At 37.5% G+C, this 25,801-nt stretch overlaps 1 protein-coding gene across 1 annotated transcript; it reads left to right on the top strand.

Moving 5' to 3' along the window:
- Positions 1-3,260: 3,260 nt before the first annotated feature.
- Positions 3,261-4,840, top strand: MS3_00010264 (uncharacterized protein; the record flags this gene model as incomplete). The annotated part of the gene is made up of 2 exons (XM_051218622.1): positions 3,261-3,571; positions 4,516-4,840. The coding sequence occupies 2 exons, from the start codon at positions 3,261-3,263 to the stop codon at positions 4,826-4,828; spliced, it is 624 nt and encodes a 207-aa protein (XP_051064096.1). The 3' UTR covers positions 4,829-4,840.
- Between the last annotated feature and the right edge of the window lie 20,961 nt (positions 4,841-25,801).

Here is a 25,801-nt window from a genome sequence, read left to right as displayed (position 1 = left end):
ACTTCATCCTTAATCTTTAAATCTTATCAAACCAAACCCATAATCGTCACGAAAATATCACACGTAAATCTTACAGTTCACCTTAGTCTAGTCAAATGAATGTTATAAATTGACTCACAAAGGATGATTTAACTACTTGATCAAGAACAATGCCAAATTGTTTAGTGTTGCTGGTTACGGTGATTTCTTGCTCCACAGTGTGGTCACTTGAAACGTTGGAAACTACAACCGAGGATCACACAAATTCCAATAGCTCAGAAACACAAACAAGATTTTTGTACAGTCGGTCACCGCCAGTAAAATGCATGAGACTATTTAGCTTTTACAAAAACAGGGATTATTGGATCGATTTATGTGACAGTAATCCATCACTTTCACCATTTCTAAAGAAGTATACAAGAGCAGTTTGTTCACCACGCTCCACCAGATTCGATAACATCAAATACTGGGTGGTATATTCGTAAGTTTCTGCAAATTACTTCACTAGTCACCTTATGAAATGTGTATATTGCAAGTTTCATGTGAGTCCTCTGTTATACAAATCCATTTGGACAGTATCTAGTCAGTGTCTCATAGGTGATAACAAGTGTTATCTGAACATTATTTGCAAGATAAATTGGACCAAATATTAAAATGAAATGTAATGTTTCGATAATTCTTGCTCGACAAATCGACGTTGTAAGTAAATAGAATTACTCCCTACTCATTTCCAAGCACTTTGGAATAAGATTGACCAACAATACGAATAGATTGAATTTCAGCATGTACATCATAGTAGTTTAACTGAGTGGTCACGTAGGAAATTAATGTATGTAAGGATTTCTTTCAGTCTAGTCGTATGGAAAGCTGCGCAAATGTTCACATGTAATAAATTATGCATATCAAAACAGTTAATGTGTTTCTCTAAGACCATTAGATTGAAGGAAGTAGACGAATCCCAGTACCACATGATATTCCATTTGGTGTTTTTAACTAAGGATAATGTCGAAATAATCCACACAGCATGCACGGATGCCTATCAAGTGTAATCCAATGTAGTCATGAACATCAACACTGGGAAACTCAAGCACATACATCTGTCATATTGTATTTGTTCAAGCATTAGGATGGTAAGTTGTGATTGGAAACCGACAACATTATTAATTTGTGTATAAAATTGATATCGGATTGTAAGGTGAGAAGATATCACGATCATCGGTATACTTCATTTCGTTGGAAATTTTATTCAACATGTTTAGTCTGTGCATAATTGAGTTTAAATAAACTAGTGCAGATGTTCAATGTAAGGTAAATAATTTCAAGTGGTTTGTTTTCCAAACAGTTTTACCAATATTGAAACTTCCATGTAGTCAATCACATGTGTATTCTTATTACTGTGTACTTGTTTACAGGCAAGTGATGTTTCGTGGTCGATATATACTAGTTCAACCAGATACATGTGTTACAGTCATTCGTCGAGGTGGACTACGATCAGTTGGATCCATAATGAAGTGTTTAACATGGCCTAGAAACAGTGTTCATTCACCTTGTAATATACCACGAGAGTCAACGAGGATGTCTGATGAAAGTGGGGAAAATATTGTTGATGCACTGAATCAGGAGTGGAATTCTGGGGACGAAACACCTAATGAATTTGACCCAGGTTCATCAGAGAAAGACAGTGAAAATGTCGATATTATTACTAAGTGAAATCATTACTTGACACTTGTATTGCTATCATGCTATCACTAATCAACAATTACATTTTAATTAACAATTTCAAGACTTTTAACAATTGTGTAGATTAACGCATTACAAGTGGACACTGAGAGTGACATGATTTCAATGGTATGATTTCTTTTGTTATTTCAGTAAAGTATTATCTAGTTGAAATGAATTGCACGAGGTGAAGTGTTCTGGATGTGCATGAACAAAATGCATGACATAATTGATGGGTGTCAGAGTATGCGACAGTTCGAAACAGTTCATTATCATTATTATCATTATTACTATCATCTATTAGGGGAAAAATGAGTTATTTATTCAGGGTTATAGAGAGATATCTTATCTGTAGAACTTCCATATTTGTTTCTGCAATGCAATCACCAAGTAAGCGATATCGCTACACAATTCGTACACCAATAAATTCATATTTAGATCTCCAAAACAATACCGTTTAGGGGAGAGTGGTCGTAGTCGAATGAACACTAGGAGGGAAACAAGCTGAATTGAGAGGATTCTAAGAGATATTCTAAGATATTTCAGGAAACCTGTAGACAATAAATAAGTGATCGATAATCAAGTTGTTTCACAAATCCAATCGATAAGCCATAGAAATCTGAAGTCAATTAGAATTATTCTATTGATTAAGAAGCGCTAATCACATCGATACTAATCGACTGAGAGAAACGTCAGTGTTGTTAATGAACCTGAGTTGTTGACGAAGACGATATTATATACTGGGTGACATTATCAGTATGATAACAACAGTATACAATCAATGTGCACATCACATCACATTCTTGTATCGATTGAATGATATGTAGATCAATCAAGTTCAATCCAATGAATTTCGCAGAATAACAAATAGGTGTCATTCCACACCTCACTAATTCACTTCACATGTGATCGGTTACCACAAATTCTCTAAGATCAAATCGGCATACTAAATTCACAACACAGATGAGCATTTTGCATCAGTTTGATCACATTCTTCCTAATTTCAGTTTGTCTAGAGAATCTTCCAATCGTATCTACCATGCTCGAACATGTTTCGTGACAAGAGGACAATAATAACACACTGGCATCAACAACACATCCATTAGTCATGTCAATACATGTGAACATTTCACTGGTCCTTATCAAGTCTCACTCCATGGGATCTCGACTTTGGATCACAGGATTGTGTACATGTTCGATTCCACTGAAAACTGACAGTTGGTCACCGTGCATCAAGCTCTCATTTCATTATCATGATAAGATGATTTGACATACACAAATTAAACAAGTGTTAATCATTCGATTTGAAAATGTTGAAATTCGAAGATGGTGTAGAGTTGAATATTATTGCTTCACAACATTGTGCGATCAAATCTAACTGATTATGTAATGATAATATCTCATGCATAGGGAATGTGATGCATGTGATCGGTTGACACATCGTTTCCTACAAACTAAATATTTTTCACATCACATGATCGATATAAGCAATGCAACTACTCAACCTACTGTGTTGTGGATAATATAAACCGATTACACTTCCACAACTAATTAGATGAACAATGTCAGTCAATTTCCTCTTCCTCGTCACAGTAATTTCTTATCAAACTGTGTATCCAGTTGTGAGCATTCCTACAACAACTGAGATGAACAGCAATACCACTGCATCGAATAAATCATCAAGTCTACTGAATTGGAGAAATACAATCTCACAATGTGTTCGATTGTATATGGAACCAAATCAACTTGGTGATTGGTGTGATATATGTGATAGTAATGAGCTGCTCTCATCAACATTTGTTTGGAGAACCAAATCGATTTGTACAAGTGGAAATACGAATCCATTCAGAAAAACATATTGGTTAATATATGAGTAGGTTTGTCCAATTTGATATGATCCGTTGTGCGGTTTATGTTGTTAATGTGCATCTACGAAGCTTTGTCCACTTATCCGTTAATTCTATTCTCATGAAGTTATGTCACGGAATTCATTGAAAACCTCTGGAATTTAATAGTTATGCTTATAGATTGTAATTCATGATACAATCACAACCAACTGTCATGATGATTTCCGGTTCTCTATGTGGTACATCTTGTATTAGTATAAAGAGAACATACTGTTTGGTGAATTTCCGTAAACTAACAAAATTGAAGATCACCATTCATTTTGTTGTGTAGAATTAAGAATTAGAATTAGTTGACTGGAGACACGAAAATAATTTCATTCAGTGATGATGAAGCGTTGTAGACCAGTCACTCTCTCTCTCTCTCTCTCTGTGTGGTACTACATTTCGTCTTTCCAATCAATGTTATCAGTTGATTCACGAAATTCAGTTGGTCGACTTGCTTTAGATATTCCGATTACATGACGAATGGAAAGAGTGTTTGCTTCGTTTTGAATATCTTCGGATAATAGGTAGGTAATTTGCCTAATTATCTGATGCTTCCATTGTCTCCTACCAAAGATCATCAAATGTGAAAATATGAATATAAAATGAGATAAGATCAGTGAGAATATCAGTTAATTTTGTACACCTTCGCTGTCCTCGTTGGTAATGTAAACACATATGGTTTTCAGCAGAACAAGTTATGTGTTTATCTGTGATCAAATGATGACTCGCAAATTGTGGTTCAGTTGATCTACACTTAAGCAGCATCCGTTGAATGAATAAATAATGTGTAGAGTAGTTCTAGAGCAAATACATTCCACAGAACTGTGATACTTTCAGATCTATAAATAAATTGAATTAATTATCATCATGATTAATTTATGATTTTCATATCTACTTTTGCACGATTTTATCCATCTTTGTTTAGACGATCTCATTTCGCAGGACCTTACATACTACTCAGTGCCAGTAAATGTATTGACGATATAAATCAGTATAAACTTTCGGCAACTATGTCAATACTGATCTGTGTAGAGAAACTAACGGCAAAATGGGATGTGTTTGTTTCTTGTCAATATCCAAAACGACCATGGAGGGAATTTTTCCCAGTAAACTGGCACTCTGATTATAAAGTCATATCTAAATCTGGAACGCAATCAGCTGATGGAGCCGAAGTTTCCTCACTGGAAGAAATAGAAAGTTTGTTGGAACTACAGAAGAACAGTGTCAACAATAAATAATTACAAGTACAATCTCTTCGTTTTAATTCCGTTCGTCAAATATTGAGGTGAATGCGGATATCAGTCTACTATGAGAAAAAGAGAGAGAGCTGAAAATGATGTTTGTAATTGTTTTGAATCAATGGACGTAATTAGTTTGATCAGAATCACGATGAATATTGACTGATGTTTATGACGGATAACAGTTCTATATCCGTTGTTAGTGGTAGATGTTATTGGGAAAAGGGAATGTTAAACACCATGTGTCAAGAAAACGAAAATGATGGTGTTCTAAACAATTTAACCTCCTAGTTCGCCAACAATAATTAAGCTGGCACATGATTATCGAGTTGTGAAAATATAATTTGTCATTCCACGTCGTTCCAATCAGTAAAATTTCAATGCAGTTTTGTTTAATGTTCCAACAGAGAGTTGATCGAGAGAGTAGTACAGATTGTTTTGTAAGAACGTGGCATTTATCCAATTGTCTGTTGTAAGTGAACATTCTGTTCTCCGAAGTAATTTATCATAACGTGTAGTTTTCATATGAGTAATGAATTTGTACAGGTTTTCAATGGATCTACAAAATAGCTATTATACACAATCACTTGGTGATCAAACACAAATCTCGAAACATATTTATTGGAACTTGCTCAGTCCAATGTCCCTATTACGACTTGTGAGCACCTCAACACAGTTCAGATACCTGTAAATAGCTGTGACATTGCCTGTATCAGTAAGGACCGTCACACCAGTTTGTATGACTCAGTCCATTACTTAGAGTATCAGCTATCTAAGTACCAGTTTCAAATGAGTAAAATGAATTTGAATTTAATACACTTGTTATGTTCACACAGTTGTCAGCTGAATAAAGCATTTTGAAGTTTATCTTTAAATTACGTGACATACATTATTAAATAAGCAGTCGAAATTCCCTATTTGTATGTAAGTTCTGAAAACATTTTGGAAAACTACAGAAAGTGGAATACTGTAGTAAATGTGTTCATTTCAACTATAAAATTTAGTGATAAAATAGCAATACAAACCTGATCGGATCGTCCATATTCTTCATTCCCTCCTGTTATGGATGCAGAGGAATAGACCAATAATTATCATGTTAAGTCCAATGATGGCCTTGGACTTTAAATGGACATTTCCTATTGGTCGATATCTGTTCACTCGTTGAATATTGTACAAAATGTTGTTTTCTATTTTTGTGGTACGATGTGGTATGTTTGATTGGTATATAAACAAAGTATGTTTGAAATATGATGATTCATATCTCCGAGGCTGTGGCTTGTGTTTTGGACTCAACTAAATGGGCTAGACAGGGAAGTGGGACCAATCGAGACTCTAGGCCGTCCGTACGTGTTTAGCTGTCACTGCAATCGATCAATAACACAGGGTAAAAATTGACCGCAACATAAAGCCATAACAATTGGCGACGGGGATGTAGAAAAATTTTGAACCTTGTAATTGGACGAGATTCAGGCTAATTGTTTCAACCAATCAGCATCCAGATTGTCATCAGCGTCCTTGAGCAACGTTGGTCATTATTCCTACAGTTAATTTTCATTGCTGGTACAGAAAAGAAAAAAATGACTACGTTTTCCGGCCAATTACAGCTTCTACTTGAGCAACAACAGCAGTGTTTCAAAAATAGCCAGTTAAATTTTTTAGAAAATTTACGCACACTGTTGGTAAATTTTCCATGTTTCGAAGATGCAACAGAAGTTAGTAAGTTCATTTCTCATCTGCAAACTGAGATGGAAAACAACTGCAGAACATATGAAGCTGTTTATAAAAGCCTCTGTGAATCCCGGACGACCAGTGATGTAAACGAGAAAGTCATTCATGATCCGCCCAGTTGTCCAGAAATGTCAAATTCAGAAACATTCCCTGTCGTGGGTTCAAATCCCAGTGTTCCTGAAACGTGTAGAGACAGTGATGTACCCAGCTCACAGGAAGAAGATCTCTTAATAAATGCTCATAAATTAATTACAGTACCCTCTCACAAGGAAACAGGAAACAAATCGTGCAGTATACTGAGTCTAGCTGCTCCAAACGGTCCTCATCAGTCAACAACAGAAGATTGTGATGAATCTTATTATCTAGATCCTCTTGTACCAGAAAATGTGTTAAATGCACCAAATGATGATCACAAGTTTAATACAATTTTGATAGGTGTTAATTATCCCAGTGATCAACTATCCACAAATGAGATTTTCAAGGAATTCTATGATAATGTTCCAGAAGAATCGAACGTTGATGACCTCATATCAAGCGACGTTGGTCCACACTACTTAATCACTTTTAGTGACTTCTCTGTTTCATGTGACAATTATGTGTTAAATAAAGTCAAATTGATTTTAACTTGGGGATATGAGGACCCAACATTATTTCGTGGGGGAGGATGAACCCAGAAAATTTCAAAATCCGGATATCAACTCCGGATCTTCAAAAAAAAGGGGAGGTGTTGTGGATGCAGAGGAATAGACCAATAATTATCATGTTAAGTCCAATGATGGCCTTGGACTTTAAATGGACATTTCCTATTGGTCGATACCTGTTCACTCGTTGAATATTGTACAAAATGTTGTTTTCTATTTTTGTGGTACGATGTGGTATGTTTGATTGGTATATAAACAAAGTATGTTTGAAATATGATGATTCATATCTCCGAGGCTGTGGCTTGTGTTTTGGACTCAACTAAATGGGCTAGACAGGGAAGTGGGACCAATCGAGACTCTAGGCCGTCCGTACGTGTTTAGCTGTCACTGCAATCGATCAATAACACAGGGTAAAAATTGACCGCAACATAAAGCCATAACAATTGGCGACGGGGATGTAGAAAAATTTTGAACCTTGTAATTGGACGAGATTCAGGCTAATTGTTTCAACCAATCAGCATCCAGATTGTCATCAGCGTCCTTGAGCAACGTTGGTCATTATTCCTACAGTTAATTTTCATTGCTGGTACAGAAAAGAAAAAAATGACTACGTTTTCCGGCCAATTACAGCTTCTACTTGAGCAACAACAGCAGTGTTTCAAAAATAGCCAGTTAAATTTTTTAGAAAATTTACGCACACTGTTGGTAAATTTTCCATGTTTCGAAGATGCAACAGAAGTTAGTAAGTTCATTTCTCATCTGCAAACTGAGATGGAAAACAACTGCAGAACATATGAAGCTGTTTATAAAAGCCTCTGTGAATCCCGGACGACCAGTGATGTAAACGAGAAAGTCATTCATGATCCGCCCAGTTGTCCAGAAATGTCAAATTCAGAAACATTCCCTGTCGTGGGTTCAAATCCCAGTGTTCCTGAAACGTGTAGAGACAGTGATGTACCCAGCTCACAGGAAGAAGATCTCTTAATAAATGCTCATAAATTAATTACAGTACCCTCTCACAAGGAAACAGGAAACAAATCGTGCAGTATACTGAGTCTAGCTGCTCCAAACGGTCCTCATCAGTCAACAACAGAAGATTGTGATGAATCTTATTATCTAGATCCTCTTGTACCAGAAAATGTGTTAAATGCACCAAATGATGATCACAAGTTTAATACAATTTTGATAGGTGTTAATTATCCCAGTGATCAACTATCCACAAATGAGATTTTCAAGGAATTCTATGATAATGTTCCAGAAGAATCGAACGTTGATGACCTCATATCAAGCGACGTTGGTCCACACTACTTAATCACTTTTAGTGACTTCTCTGTTTCATGTGACAATTATGTGTTAAATAAAGTCAAATTGATTTTAACTTGGGGATATGAGGACCCAACATTATTTCGTGGGGGAGGATGAACCCAGAAAATTTCAAAATCCGGATATCAACTCCGGATCTTCAAAAAAAAGGGGAGGTGTTGTGGATGCAGAGGAATAGACCAATAATTATCATGTTAAGTCCAATGATGGCCTTGGACTTTAAATGGACATTTCCTATTGGTCGATACCTGTTCACTCGTTGAATATTGTACAAAATGTTGTTTTCTATTTTTGTGGTACGATGTGGTATGTTTGATTGGTATATAAACAAAGTATGTTTGAAATATGATGATTCATATCTCCGAGGCTGTGGCTTGTGTTTTGGACTCAACTAAATGGGCTAGACAGGGAAGTGGGACCAATCGAGACTCTAGGCCGTCCGTACGTGTTTAGCTGTCACTGCAATCGATCAATAACACAGGGTAAAAATTGACCGCAACATAAAGCCATAACAATTGGCGACGGGGATGTAGAAAAATTTTGAACCTTGTAATTGGACGAGATTCAGGCTAATTGTTTCAACCAATCAGCATCCAGATTGTCATCAGCGTCCTTGAGCAACGTTGGTCATTATTCCTACAGTTAATTTTCATTGCTGGTACAGAAAAGAAAAAAATGACTACGTTTTCCGGCCAATTACAGCTTCTACTTGAGCAACAACAGCAGTGTTTCAAAAATAGCCAGTTAAATTTTTTAGAAAATTTACGCACACTGTTGGTAAATTTTCCATGTTTCGAAGATGCAACAGAAGTTAGTAAGTTCATTTCTCATCTGCAAACTGAGATGGAAAACAACTGCAGAACATATGAAGCTGTTTATAAAAGCCTCTGTGAATCCCGGACGACCAGTGATGTAAACGAGAAAGTCATTCATGATCCGCCCAGTTGTCCAGAAATGTCAAATTCAGAAACATTCCCTGTCGTGGGTTCAAATCCCAGTGTTCCTGAAACGTGTAGAGACAGTGATGTACCCAGCTCACAGGAAGAAGATCTCTTAATAAATGCTCATAAATTAATTACAGTACCCTCTCACAAGGAAACAGGAAACAAATCGTGCAGTATACTGAGTCTAGCTGCTCCAAACGGTCCTCATCAGTCAACAACAGAAGATTGTGATGAATCTTATTATCTAGATCCTCTTGTACCAGAAAATGTGTTAAATGCACCAAATGATGATCACAAGTTTAATACAATTTTGATAGGTGTTAATTATCCCAGTGATCAACTATCCACAAATGAGATTTTCAAGGAATTCTATGATAATGTTCCAGAAGAATCGAACGTTGATGACCTCATATCAAGCGACGTTGGTCCACACTACTTAATCACTTTTAGTGACTTCTCTGTTTCATGTGACAATTATGTGTTAAATAAAGTCAAATTGATTTTAACTTGGGGATATGAGGACCCAACATTATTTCGTGGGGGAGGATGAACCCAGAAAATTTCAAAATCCGGATATCAACTCCGGATCTTCAAAAAAAAGGGGAGGTGTTGTGGATGCAGAGGAATAGACCAATAATTATCATGTTAAGTCCAATGATGGCCTTGGACTTTAAATGGACATTTCCTATTGGTCGATATCTGTTCACTCGTTGAATATTGTACAAAATGTTGTTTTCTATTTTTGTGGTACGATGTGGTATGTTTGATTGGTATATAAACAAAGTATGTTTGAAATATGATGATTCATATCTCCGAGGCTGTGGCTTGTGTTTTGGACTCAACTAAATGGGCTAGACAGGGAAGTGGGACCAATCGAGACTCTAGGCCGTCCGTACGTGTTTAGCTGTCACTGCAATCGATCAATAACACAGGGTAAAAATTGACCGCAACATAAAGCCATAACAATTGGCGACGGGGATGTAGAAAAATTTTGAACCTTGTAATTGGACGAGATTCAGGCTAATTGTTTCAACCAATCAGCATCCAGATTGTCATCAGCGTCCTTGAGCAACGTTGGTCATTATTCCTACAGTTAATTTTCATTGCTGGTACAGAAAAGAAAAAAATGACTACGTTTTCCGGCCAATTACAGCTTCTACTTGAGCAACAACAGCAGTGTTTCAAAAATAGCCAGTTAAATTTTTTAGAAAATTTACGCACACTGTTGGTAAATTTTCCATGTTTCGAAGATGCAACAGAAGTTAGTAAGTTCATTTCTCATCTGCAAACTGAGATGGAAAACAACTGCAGAACATATGAAGCTGTTTATAAAAGCCTCTGTGAATCCCGGACGACCAGTGATGTAAACGAGAAAGTCATTCATGATCCGCCCAGTTGTCCAGAAATGTCAAATTCAGAAACATTCCCTGTCGTGGGTTCAAATCCCAGTGTTCCTGAAACGTGTAGAGACAGTGATGTACCCAGCTCACAGGAAGAAGATCTCTTAATAAATGCTCATAAATTAATTACAGTACCCTCTCACAAGGAAACAGGAAACAAATCGTGCAGTATACTGAGTCTAGCTGCTCCAAACGGTCCTCATCAGTCAACAACAGAAGATTGTGATGAATCTTATTATCTAGATCCTCTTGTACCAGAAAATGTGTTAAATGCACCAAATGATGATCACAAGTTTAATACAATTTTGATAGGTGTTAATTATCCCAGTGATCAACTATCCACAAATGAGATTTTCAAGGAATTCTATGATAATGTTCCAGAAGAATCGAACGTTGATGACCTCATATCAAGCGACGTTGGTCCACACTACTTAATCACTTTTAGTGACTTCTCTGTTTCATGTGACAATTATGTGTTAAATAAAGTCAAATTGATTTTAACTTGGGGATATGAGGACCCAACATTATTTCGTGGGGGAGGATGAACCCAGAAAATTTCAAAATCCGGATATCAACTCCGGATCTTCAAAAAAAAGGGGAGGTGTTGTGGATGCAGAGGAATAGACCAATAATTATCATGTTAAGTCCAATGATGGCCTTGGACTTTAAATGGACATTTCCTATTGGTCGATACCTGTTCACTCGTTGAATATTGTACAAAATGTTGTTTTCTATTTTTGTGGTACGATGTGGTATGTTTGATTGGTATATAAACAAAGTATGTTTGAAATATGATGATTCATATCTCCGAGGCTGTGGCTTGTGTTTTGGACTCAACTAAATGGGCTAGACAGGGAAGTGGGACCAATCGAGACTCTAGGCCGTCCGTACGTGTTTAGCTGTCACTGCAATCGATCAATAACACAGGGTAAAAATTGACCGCAACATAAAGCCATAACAATTGGCGACGGGGATGTAGAAAAATTTTGAACCTTGTAATTGGACGAGATTCAGGCTAATTGTTTCAACCAATCAGCATCCAGATTGTCATCAGCGTCCTTGAGCAACGTTGGTCATTATTCCTACAGTTAATTTTCATTGCTGGTACAGAAAAGAAAAAAATGACTACGTTTTCCGGCCAATTACAGCTTCTACTTGAGCAACAACAGCAGTGTTTCAAAAATAGCCAGTTAAATTTTTTAGAAAATTTACGCACACTGTTGGTAAATTTTCCATGTTTCGAAGATGCAACAGAAGTTAGTAAGTTCATTTCTCATCTGCAAACTGAGATGGAAAACAACTGCAGAACATATGAAGCTGTTTATAAAAGCCTCTGTGAATCCCGGACGACCAGTGATGTAAACGAGAAAGTCATTCATGATCCGCCCAGTTGTCCAGAAATGTCAAATTCAGAAACATTCCCTGTCGTGGGTTCAAATCCCAGTGTTCCTGAAACGTGTAGAGACAGTGATGTACCCAGCTCACAGGAAGAAGATCTCTTAATAAATGCTCATAAATTAATTACAGTACCCTCTCACAAGGAAACAGGAAACAAATCGTGCAGTATACTGAGTCTAGCTGCTCCAAACGGTCCTCATCAGTCAACAACAGAAGATTGTGATGAATCTTATTATCTAGATCCTCTTGTACCAGAAAATGTGTTAAATGCACCAAATGATGATCACAAGTTTAATACAATTTTGATAGGTGTTAATTATCCCAGTGATCAACTATCCACAAATGAGATTTTCAAGGAATTCTATGATAATGTTCCAGAAGAATCGAACGTTGATGACCTCATATCAAGCGACGTTGGTCCACACTACTTAATCACTTTTAGTGACTTCTCTGTTTCATGTGACAATTATGTGTTAAATAAAGTCAAATTGATTTTAACTTGGGGATATGAGGACCCAACATTATTTCGTGGGGGAGGATGAACCCAGAAAATTTCAAAATCCGGATATCAACTCCGGATCTTCAAAAAAAAGGGGAGGTGTTGTGGATGCAGAGGAATAGACCAATAATTATCATGTTAAGTCCAATGATGGCCTTGGACTTTAAATGGACATTTCCTATTGGTCGATACCTGTTCACTCGTTGAATATTGTACAAAATGTTGTTTTCTATTTTTGTGGTACGATGTGGTATGTTTGATTGGTATATAAACAAAGTATGTTTGAAATATGATGATTCATATCTCCGAGGCTGTGGCTTGTGTTTTGGACTCAACTAAATGGGCTAGACAGGGAAGTGGGACCAATCGAGACTCTAGGCCGTCCGTACGTGTTTAGCTGTCACTGCAATCGATCAATAACACAGGGTAAAAATTGACCGCAACATAAAGCCATAACAATTGGCGACGGGGATGTAGAAAAATTTTGAACCTTGTAATTGGACGAGATTCAGGCTAATTGTTTCAACCAATCAGCATCCAGATTGTCATCAGCGTCCTTGAGCAACGTTGGTCATTATTCCTACAGTTAATTTTCATTGCTGGTACAGAAAAGAAAAAAATGACTACGTTTTCCGGCCAATTACAGCTTCTACTTGAGCAACAACAGCAGTGTTTCAAAAATAGCCAGTTAAATTTTTTAGAAAATTTACGCACACTGTTGGTAAATTTTCCATGTTTCGAAGATGCAACAGAAGTTAGTAAGTTCATTTCTCATCTGCAAACTGAGATGGAAAACAACTGCAGAACATATGAAGCTGTTTATAAAAGCCTCTGTGAATCCCGGACGACCAGTGATGTAAACGAGAAAGTCATTCATGATCCGCCCAGTTGTCCAGAAATGTCAAATTCAGAAACATTCCCTGTCGTGGGTTCAAATCCCAGTGTTCCTGAAACGTGTAGAGACAGTGATGTACCCAGCTCACAGGAAGAAGATCTCTTAATAAATGCTCATAAATTAATTACAGTACCCTCTCACAAGGAAACAGGAAACAAATCGTGCAGTATACTGAGTCTAGCTGCTCCAAACGGTCCTCATCAGTCAACAACAGAAGATTGTGATGAATCTTATTATCTAGATCCTCTTGTACCAGAAAATGTGTTAAATGCACCAAATGATGATCACAAGTTTAATACAATTTTGATAGGTGTTAATTATCCCAGTGATCAACTATCCACAAATGAGATTTTCAAGGAATTCTATGATAATGTTCCAGAAGAATCGAACGTTGATGACCTCATATCAAGCGACGTTGGTCCACACTACTTAATCACTTTTAGTGACTTCTCTGTTTCATGTGACAATTATGTGTTAAATAAAGTCAAATTGATTTTAACTTGGGGATATGAGGACCCAACATTATTTCGTGGGGGAGGATGAACCCAGAAAATTTCAAAATCCGGATATCAACTCCGGATCTTCAAAAAAAAGGGGAGGTGTTGTGGATGCAGAGGAATAGACCAATAATTATCATGTTAAGTCCAATGATGGCCTTGGACTTTAAATGGACATTTCCTATTGGTCGATACCTGTTCACTCGTTGAATATTGTACAAAATGTTGTTTTCTATTTTTGTGGTACGATGTGGTATGTTTGATTGGTATATAAACAAAGTATGTTTGAAATATGATGATTCATATCTCCGAGGCTGTGGCTTGTGTTTTGGACTCAACTAAATGGGCTAGACAGGGAAGTGGGACCAATCGAGACTCTAGGCCGTCCGTACGTGTTTAGCTGTCACTGCAATCGATCAATAACACAGGGTAAAAATTGACCGCAACATAAAGCCATAACAATTGGCGACGGGGATGTAGAAAAATTTTGAACCTTGTAATTGGACGAGATTCAGGCTAATTGTTTCAACCAATCAGCATCCAGATTGTCATCAGCGTCCTTGAGCAACGTTGGTCATTATTCCTACAGTTAATTTTCATTGCTGGTACAGAAAAGAAAAAAATGACTACGTTTTCCGGCCAATTACAGCTTCTACTTGAGCAACAACAGCAGTGTTTCAAAAATAGCCAGTTAAATTTTTTAGAAAATTTACGCACACTGTTGGTAAATTTTCCATGTTTCGAAGATGCAACAGAAGTTAGTAAGTTCATTTCTCATCTGCAAACTGAGATGGAAAACAACTGCAGAACATATGAAGCTGTTTATAAAAGCCTCTGTGAATCCCGGACGACCAGTGATGTAAACGAGAAAGTCATTCATGATCCGCCCAGTTGTCCAGAAATGTCAAATTCAGAAACATTCCCTGTCGTGGGTTCAAATCCCAGTGTTCCTGAAACGTGTAGAGACAGTGATGTACCCAGCTCACAGGAAGAAGATCTCTTAATAAATGCTCATAAATTAATTACAGTACCCTCTCACAAGGAAACAGGAAACAAATCGTGCAGTATACTGAGTCTAGCTGCTCCAAACGGTCCTCATCAGTCAACAACAGAAGATTGTGATGAATCTTATTATCTAGATCCTCTTGTACCAGAAAATGTGTTAAATGCACCAAATGATGATCACAAGTTTAATACAATTTTGATAGGTGTTAATTATCCCAGTGATCAACTATCCACAAATGAGATTTTCAAGGAATTCTATGATAATGTTCCAGAAGAATCGAACGTTGATGACCTCATATCAAGCGACGTTGGTCCACACTACTTAATCACTTTTAGTGACTTCTCTGTTTCATGTGACAATTATGTGTTAAATAAAGTCAAATTGATTTTAACTTGGGGATATGAGGACCCAACATTATTTCGTGGGGAGGATGAACCCAGAAAATTTCAAAATCCGGATATCAACTCCGGATCTTCAAAAAAAAGGGGAGGTGTTGTGGATGCAGAGGAATAGACCAATAATTATCATGTTAAGTCCAATGATGGCCTTGGACTTTAAATGGACATTTCCTATTGGTCGATACCTGTTCACTCGTTGAATATTGTACAAAATGTTGTTTTCTATTTTTGTGGTACGATGTGGTATGTTTGATTGGTATATAAACAAAGTATGTTTGAAATATGATGATTCATATCTCCGAGGCTGTGGCTTGTGTTTTGGACTCAACTAAATGGGCTAGACAGGGAAGTGGGACCAATCGAGACTCTAGGCCGTCCGTACGTGTTTAGCTGTCACTGCAATCGATCAATAACACAGGGTAAAAATTGACCGCAACATAAAGCCATAACAATTGGCGACGGGGATGTAGAAAAATTTTGAACCTTGTAATTGGACGAGATTCAGGCTAATTGTTTCAACCAATCAGCATCCAGATTGTCATCAGCGTCCTTGAGCAACGTTGGTCATTATTCCTACAGTTAATTTTCATTGCTGGTACAGAAAAGAAAAAAATGACTACGTTTTCCGGCCAATTACAGCTTCTACTTGAGCAACAACAGCAGTGTTTCAAAAATAGCCAGTTAAATTTTTTAGAAAATTTACGCACACTGTTGGTAAATTTTCCATGTTTCGAAGATGCAACAGAAGTTAGTAAGTTCATTTCTCATCTGCAAACTGAGATGGAAAACAACTGCAGAACATATGAAGCTGTTTATAAAAGCCTCTGTGAATCCCGGACGACCAGTGATGTAAACGAGAAAGTCATTCATGATCCGCCCAGTTGTCCAGAAATGTCAAATTCAGAAACATTCCCTGTCGTGGGTTCAAATCCCAGTGTTCCTGAAACGTGTAGAGACAGTGATGTACCCAGCTCACAGGAAGAAGATCTCTTAATAAATGCTCACAAATTAATTACAGTACCCTCTCACAAGGAAACAGGAAACAAATCGTGCAGTATACTGAGTCTAGCTGCTCCAAACGGTCCTCATCAGTCAACAACAGAAGATTGTGATGAATCTTATTATCTAGATCCTCTTGTACCAGAAAATGTGTTAAATGCACCAAATGATGATCACAAGTTTAATACAATTTTGATAGGTGTTAATTATCCCAGTGATCAACTATCCACAAATGAGATTTTCAAGGAATTCTATGATAATGTTCCAGAAGAATCGAACGTTGATGACCTCATATCAAGCGACGTTGGTCCACACTACTTAATCACTTTTAGTGACTTCTCTGTTTCATGTGACAATTATGTGTTAAATAAAGTCAAATTGATTTTAACTTGGGGATATGAGGACCCAACATTATTTCGTGGGGGAGGATGAACCCAGAAAATTTCAAAATCCGGATATCAACTCCGGATCTTCAAAAAAAGGGGAGGTGTTGTGGATGCAGAGGAATAGACCAATAATTATCATGTTAAGTCCAATGATGGCCTTGGACTTTAAATGGACATTTCCTATTGGTCGATACCTGTTCACTCGTTGAATATTGTACAAAATGTTGTTTTCTATTTTTGTGGTACGATGTGGTATGTTTGATTGGTATATAAACAAAGTATGTTTGAAATATGATGATTCATATCTCCGAGGCTGTGGCTTGTGTTTTGGACTCAACTAAATGGGCTAGACAGGGAAGTGGGACCAATCGAGACTCTAGGCCGTCCGTACGTGTTTAGCTGTCACTGCAATCGATCAATAACACAGGGTAAAAATTGACCGCAACATAAAGCCATAACAATTGGCGACGGGGATGTAGAAAAATTTTGAACCTTGTAATTGGACGAGATTCAGGCTAATTGTTTCAACCAATCAGCATCCAGATTGTCATCAGCGTCCTTGAGCAACGTTGGTCATTATTCCTACAGTTAATTTTCATTGCTGGTACAGAAAAGAAAAAAATGACTACGTTTTCCGGCCAATTACAGCTTCTACTTGAGCAACAACAGCAGTGTTTCAAAAATAGCCAGTTAAATTTTTTAGAAAATTTACGCACACTGTTGGTAAATTTTCCATGTTTCGAAGATGCAACAGAAGTTAGTAAGTTCATTTCTCATCTGCAAACTGAGATGGAAAACAACTGCAGAACATATGAAGCTGTTTATAAAAGCCTCTGTGAATCCCGGACGACCAGTGATGTAAACGAGAAAGTCATTCATGATCCGCCCAGTTGTCCAGAAATGTCAAATTCAGAAACATTCCCTGTCGTGGGTTCAAATCCCAGTGTTCCTGAAACGTGTAGAGACAGTGATGTACCCAGCTCACAGGAAGAAGATCTCTTAATAAATGCTCATAAATTAATTACAGTACCCTCTCACAAGGAAACAGGAAACAAATCGTGCAGTATACTGAGTCTAGCTGCTCCAAACGGTCCTCATCAGTCAACAACAGAAGATTGTGATGAATCTTATTATCTAGATCCTCTTGTACCAGAAAATGTGTTAAATGCACCAAATGATGATCACAAGTTTAATACAATTTTGATAGGTGTTAATTATCCCAGTGATCAACTATCCACAAATGAGATTTTCAAGGAATTCTATGATAATGTTCCAGAAGAATCGAACGTTGATGACCTCATATCAAGCGACGTTGGTCCACACTACTTAATCACTTTTAGTGACTTCTCTGTTTCATGTGACAATTATGTGTTAAATAAAGTCAAATTGATTTTAACTTGGGGATATGAGGACCCAACATTATTTCGTGGGGGAGGATGAACCCAGAAAATTTCAAAATCCGGATATCAACTCCGGATCTTCAAAAAAAAGGGGAGGTGTTGTGGATGCAGAGGAATAGACCAATAATTATCATGTTAAGTCCAATGATGGCCTTGGACTTTAAATGGACATTTCCTATTGGTCGATACCTGTTCACTCGTTGAATATTGTACAAAATGTTGTTTTCTATTTTTGTGGTACGATGTGGTATGTTTGATTGGTATATAAACAAAGTATGTTTGAAATATGATGATTCATATCTCCGAGGCTGTGGCTTGTGTTTTGGACTCAACTAAATGGGCTAGACAGGGAAGTGGGACCAATCGAGACTCTAGGCCGTCCGTACGTGTTTAGCTGTCACTGCAATCGATCAATAACACAGGGTAAAAATTGACCGCAACATAAAGCCATAACAATTGGCGACGGGGATGTAGAAAAATTTTGAACCTTGTAATTGGACGAGATTCAGGCTAATTGTTTCAACCAATCAGCATCCAGATTGTCATCAGCGTCCTTGAGCAACGTTGGTCATTATTCCTACAGTTAATTTTCATTGCTGGTACAGAAAAGAAAAAAATGACTACGTTTTCCGGCCAATTACAGCTTCTACTTGAGCAACAACAGCAGTGTTTCAAAAATAGCCAGTTAAATTTTTTAGAAAATTTACGCACACTGTTGGTAAATTTTCCATGTTTCGAAGATGCAACAGAAGTTAGTAAGTTCATTTCTCATCTGCAAACTGAGATGGAAAACAACTGCAGAACATATGAAGCTGTTTATAAAAGCCTCTGTGAATCCCGGACGACCAGTGATGTAAACGAGAAAGTCATTCATGATCCGCCCAGTTGTCCAGAAATGTCAAATTCAGAAACATTCCCTGTCGTGGGTTCAAATCCCAGTGTTCCTGAAACGTGTAGAGACAGTGATGTACCCAGCTCACAGGAAGAAGATCTCTTAATAAATGCTCATAAATTAATTACAGTACCCTCTCACAAGGAAACAGGAAACAAATCGTGCAGTATACTGAGTCTAGCTGCTCCAAACGGTCCTCATCAGTCAACAACAGAAGATTGTGATGAATCTTATTATCTAGATCCTCTTGTACCAGAAAATGTGTTAAATGCACCAAATGATGATCACAAGTTTAATACAATTTTGATAGGTGTTAATTATCCCAGTGATCAACTATCCACAAATGAGATTTTCAAGGAATTCTATGATAATGTTCCAGAAGAATCGAACGTTGATGACCTCATATCAAGCGACGTTGGTCCACACTACTTAATCACTTTTAGTGACTTCTCTGTTTCATGTGACAATTATGTGTTAAATAAAGTCAAATTGATTTTAACTTGGGGATATGAGGACCCAACATTATTTCGTGGGGGAGGATGAACCCAGAAAATTTCAAAATCCGGATATCAACTCCGGATCTTCAAAAAAAAGGGGAGGTGTTGTGGATGCAGAGGAATAGACCAATAATTATCATGTTAAGTCCAATGATGGCCTTGGACTTTAAATGGACATTTCCTATTGGTCGATACCTGTTCACTCGTTGAATATTGTACAAAATGTTGTTTTCTATTTTTGTGGTACGATGTGGTATGTTTGATTGGTATATAAACAAAGTATGTTTGAAATATGATGATTCATATCTCCGAGGCTGTGGCTTGTGTTTTGGACTCAACTAAATGGGCTAGACAGGGAAGTGGGACCAATCGAGACTCTAGGCCGTCCGTACGTGTTTAGCTGTCACTGCAATCGATCAATAACACAGGGTAAAAATTGACCGCAACATAAAGCCATAACAATTGGCGACGGGGATGTAGAAAAATTTTGAACCTTGTAATTGGACGAGATTCAGGCTAATTGTTTCAACCAATCAGCATCCAGATTGTCATCAGCGTCCTTGAGCAACGTTGGTCATTATTCCTACAGTTAATTTTCATTGCTGGTACAGAAAAGAAAAAAATGACTACGTTTTCCGGCCAATTACAGCTTCTACTTGAGCAACAACAGCAGTGTTTCAAAAATAGCCAGTTAAATTTTTTAGAAAATTTACGCACACTGTTGGTAAATTTTCCATGTTTCGAAGATGCAACAGAAGTTAGTAAGTTCATTTCTCATCTGCAAACTGAGATGGAAAACAACTGCAGAACATATGAAGCTGTTTATAAAAGCCTCTGTGAATCCCGGACGACCAGTGATGTAAACGAGAAAGTCATTCATGATCCGCCCAGTTGTCCAGAAATGTCAAATTCAGAAACATTCCCTGTCGTGGGTTCAAATCCCAGTGTTCCTGAAACGTGTAGAGACAGTGATGTACCCAGCTCACAGGAAGAAGATCTCTTAATAAATGCTCATAAATTAATTACAGTACCCTCTCACAAGGAAACAGGAAACAAATCGTGCAGTATACTGAGTCTAGCTGCTCCAAACGGTCCTCATCAGTCAACAACAGAAGATTGTGATGAATCTTATTATCTAGATCCTCTTGTACCAGAAAATGTGTTAAATGCACCAAATGATGATCACAAGTTTAATACAATTTTGATAGGTGTTAATTATCCCAGTGATCAACTATCCACAAATGAGATTTTCAAGGAATTCTATGATAATGTTCCAGAAGAATCGAACGTTGATGACCTCATATCAAGCGACGTTGGTCCACACTACTTAATCACTTTTAGTGACTTCTCTGTTTCATGTGACAATTATGTGTTAAATAAAGTCAAATTGATTTTAACTTGGGGATATGAGGACCCAACATTATTTCGTGGGGGAGGATGAACCCAGAAAATTTCAAAATCCGGATATCAACTCCGGATCTTCAAAAAAAAGGGGAGGTGTTGTGGATGCAGAGGAATAGACCAATAATTATCATGTTAAGTCCAATGATGGCCTTGGACTTTAAATGGACATTTCCTATTGGTCGATACCTGTTCACTCGTTGAATATTGTACAAAATGTTGTTTTCTATTTTTGTGGTACGATGTGGTATGTTTGATTGGTATATAAACAAAGTATGTTTGAAATATGATGATTCATATCTCCGAGGCTGTGGCTTGTGTTTTGGACTCAACTAAATGGGCTAGACAGGGAAGTGGGACCAATCGAGACTCTAGGCCGTCCGTACGTGTTTAGCTGTCACTGCAATCGATCAATAACACAGGGTAAAAATTGACCGCAACATAAAGCCATAACAATTGGCGACGGGGATGTAGAAAAATTTTGAACCTTGTAATTGGACGAGATTCAGGCTAATTGTTTCAACCAATCAGCATCCAGATTGTCATCAGCGTCCTTGAGCAACGTTGGTCATTATTCCTACAGTTAATTTTCATTGCTGGTACAGAAAAGAAAAAAATGACTACGTTTTCCGGCCAATTACAGCTTCTACTTGAGCAACAACAGCAGTGTTTCAAAAATAGCCAGTTAAATTTTTTAGAAAATTTACGCACACTGTTGGTAAATTTTCCATGTTTCGAAGATGCAACAGAAGTTAGTAAGTTCATTTCTCATCTGCAAACTGAGATGGAAAACAACTGCAGAACATATGAAGCTGTTTATAAAAGCCTCTGTGAATCCCGGACGACCAGTGATGTAAACGAGAAAGTCATTCATGATCCGCCCAGTTGTCCAGAAATGTCAAATTCAGAAACATTCCCTGTCGTGGGTTCAAATCCCAGTGTTCCTGAAACGTGTAGAGACAGTGATGTACCCAGCTCACAGGAAGAAGATCTCTTAATAAATGCTCATAAATTAATTACAGTACCCTCTCACAAGGAAACAGGAAACAAATCGTGCAGTATACTGAGTCTAGCTGCTCCAAACGGTCCTCATCAGTCAACAACAGAAGATTGTGATGAATCTTATTATCTAGATCCTCTTGTACCAGAAAATGTGTTAAATGCACCAAATGATGATCACAAGTTTAATACAATTTTGATAGGTGTTAATTATCCCAGTGATCAACTATCCACAAATGAGATTTTCAAGGAATTCTATGATAATGTTCCAGAAGAATCGAACGTTGATGACCTCATATCAAGCGACGTTGGTCCACACTACTTAATCACTTTTAGTGACTTCTCTGTTTCATGTGACAATTATGTGTTAAATAAAGTCAAATTGATTTTAACTTGGGGATATGAGGACCCAACATTATTTCGTGGGGGAGGATGAACCCAGAAAATTTCAAAATCCGGATATCAACTCCGGATCTTCAAAAAAAAGGGGAGGTGTTGTGGATGCAGAGGAATAGACCAATAATTATCATGTTAAGTCCAATGATGGCCTTGGACTTTAAATGGACATTTCCTATTGGTCGATACCTGTTCACTCGTTGAATATTGTACAAAATGTTGTTTTCTATTTTTGTGGTACGATGTGGTATGTTTGATTGGTATATAAACAAAGTATGTTTGAAATATGATGATTCATATCTCCGAGGCTGTGGCTTGTGTTTTGGACTCAACTAAATGGGCTAGACAGGGAAGTGGGACCAATCGAGACTCTAGGCCGTCCGTACGTGTTTAGCTGTCACTGCAATCGATCAATAACACAGGGTAAAAATTGACCGCAACATAAAGCCATAACAATTGGCGACGGGGATGTAGAAAAATTTTGAACCTTGTAATTGGACGAGATTCAGGCTAATTGTTTCAACCAATCAGCATCCAGATTGTCATCAGCGTCCTTGAGCAACGTTGGTCATTATTCCTACAGTTAATTTTCATTGCTGGTACAGAAAAGAAAAAAATGACTACGTTTTCCGGCCAATTACAGCTTCTACTTGAGCAACAACAGCAGTGTTTCAAAAATAGCCAGTTAAATTTTTTAGAAAATTTACGCACACTGTTGGTAAATTTTCCATGTTTCGAAGATGCAACAGAAGTTAGTAAGTTCATTTCTCATCTGCAAACTGAGATGGAAAACAACTGCAGAACATATGAAGCTGTTTATAAAAGCCTCTGTGAATCCCGGACGACCAGTGATGTAAACGAGAAAGTCATTCATGATCCGCCCAGTTGTCCAGAAATGTCAAATTCAGAAACATTCCCTGTCGTGGGTTCAAATCCCAGTGTTCCTGAAACGTGTAGAGACAGTGATGTACCCAGCTCACAGGAAGAAGATCTCTTAATAAATGCTCATAAATTAATTACAGTACCCTCTCACAAGGAAACAGGAAACAAATCGTGCAGTATACTGAGTCTAGCTGCTCCAAACGGTCCTCATCAGTCAACAACAGAAGATTGTGATGAATCTTATTATCTAGATCCTCTTGTACCAGAAAATGTGTTAAATGCACCAAATGATGATCACAAGTTTAATACAATTTTGATAGGTGTTAATTATCCCAGTGATCAACTATCCACAAATGAGATTTTCAAGGAATTCTATGATAATGTTCCAGAAGAATCGAACGTTGATGACCTCATATCAAGCGACGTTGGTCCACACTACTTAATCACTTTTAGTGACTTCTCTGTTTCATGTGACAATTATGTGTTAAATAAAGTCAAATTGATTTTAACTTGGGGATATGAGGACCCAACATTATTTCGTGGGGGAGGATGAACCCAGAAAATTTCAAAATCCGGATATCAACTCCGGATCTTCAAAAAAAAGGGGAGGTGTTGTGGATGCAGAGGAATAGACCAATAATTATCATGTTAAGTCCAATGATGGCCTTGGACTTTAAATGGACATTTCCTATTGGTCGATACCTGTTCACTCGTTGAATATTGTACAAAATGTTGTTTTCTATTTTTGTGGTACGATGTGGTATGTTTGATTGGTATATAAACAAAGTATGTTTGAAATATGATGATTCATATCTCCGAGGCTGTGGCTTGTGTTTTGGACTCAACTAAATGGGCTAGACAGGGAAGTGGGACCAATCGAGACTCTAGGCCGTCCGTACGTGTTTAGCTGTCACTGCAATCGATCAATAACACAGGGTAAAAATTGACCGCAACATAAAGCCATAACAATTGGCGACGGGGATGTAGAAAAATTTTGAACCTTGTAATTGGACGAGATTCAGGCTAATTGTTTCAACCAATCAGCATCCAGATTGTCATCAGCGTCCTTGAGCAACGTTGGTCATTATTCCTACAGTTAATTTTCATTGCTGGTACAGAAAAGAAAAAAATGACTACGTTTTCCGGCCAATTACAGCTTCTACTTGAGCAACAACAGCAGTGTTTCAAAAATAGCCAGTTAAATTTTTTAGAAAATTTACGCACACTGTTGGTAAATTTTCCATGTTTCGAAGATGCAACAGAAGTTAGTAAGTTCATTTCTCATCTGCAAACTGAGATGGAAAACAACTGCAGAACATATGAAGCTGTTTATAAAAGCCTCTGTGAATCCCGGACGACCAGTGATGTAAACGAGAAAGTCATTCATGATCCGCCCAGTTGTCCAGAAATGTCAAATTCAGAAACATTCCCTGTCGTGGGTTCAAATCCCAGTGTTCCTGAAACGTGTAGAGACAGTGATGTACCCAGCTCACAGGAAGAAGATCTCTTAATAAATGCTCATAAATTAATTACAGTACCCTCTCACAAGGAAACAGGAAACAAATCGTGCAGTATACTGAGTCTAGCTGCTCCAAACGGTCCTCATCAGTCAACAACAGAAGATTGTGATGAATCTTATTATCTAGATCCTCTTGTACCAGAAAATGTGTTAAATGCACCAAATGATGATCACAAGTTTAATACAATTTTGATAGGTGTTAATTATCCCAGTGATCAACTATCCACAAATGAGATTTTCAAGGAATTCTATGATAATGTTCCAGAAGAATCGAACGTTGATGACCTCATATCAAGCGACGTTGGTCCACACTACTTAATCACTTTTAGTGACTTCTCTGTTTCATGTGACAATTATGTGTTAAATAAAGTCAAATTGATTTTAACTTGGGGATATGAGGACCCAACATTATTTCGTGGGGGAGGATGAACCCAGAAAATTTCAAAATCCGGATATCAACTCCGGATCTTCAAAAAAAAGGGGAGGTGTTGTGGATGCAGAGGAATAGACCAATAATTATCATGTTAAGTCCAATGATGGCCTTGGACTTTAAATGGACATTTCCTATTGGTCGATACCTGTTCACTCGTTGAATATTGTACAAAATGTTGTTTTCTATTTTTGTGGTACGATGTGGTATGTTTGATTGGTATATAAACAAAGTATGTTTGAAATATGATGATTCATATCTCCGAGGCTGTGGCTTGTGTTTTGGACTCAACTAAATGGGCTAGACAGGGAAGTGGGACCAATCGAGACTCTAGGCCGTCCGTACGTGTTTAGCTGTCACTGCAATCGATCAATAACACAGGGTAAAAATTGACCGCAACATAAAGCCATAACAATTGGCGACGGGGATGTAGAAAAATTTTG

This window comes from Schistosoma haematobium, assembly GCF_000699445.3.
Source record: "Schistosoma haematobium chromosome Unknown HiC_scaffold_194, whole genome shotgun sequence".
Taxonomy (NCBI): Eukaryota; Metazoa; Platyhelminthes; class Trematoda; order Strigeidida; family Schistosomatidae; genus Schistosoma; species Schistosoma haematobium.
This window is presented reverse-complemented; position numbering and strand designations above follow the sequence as displayed.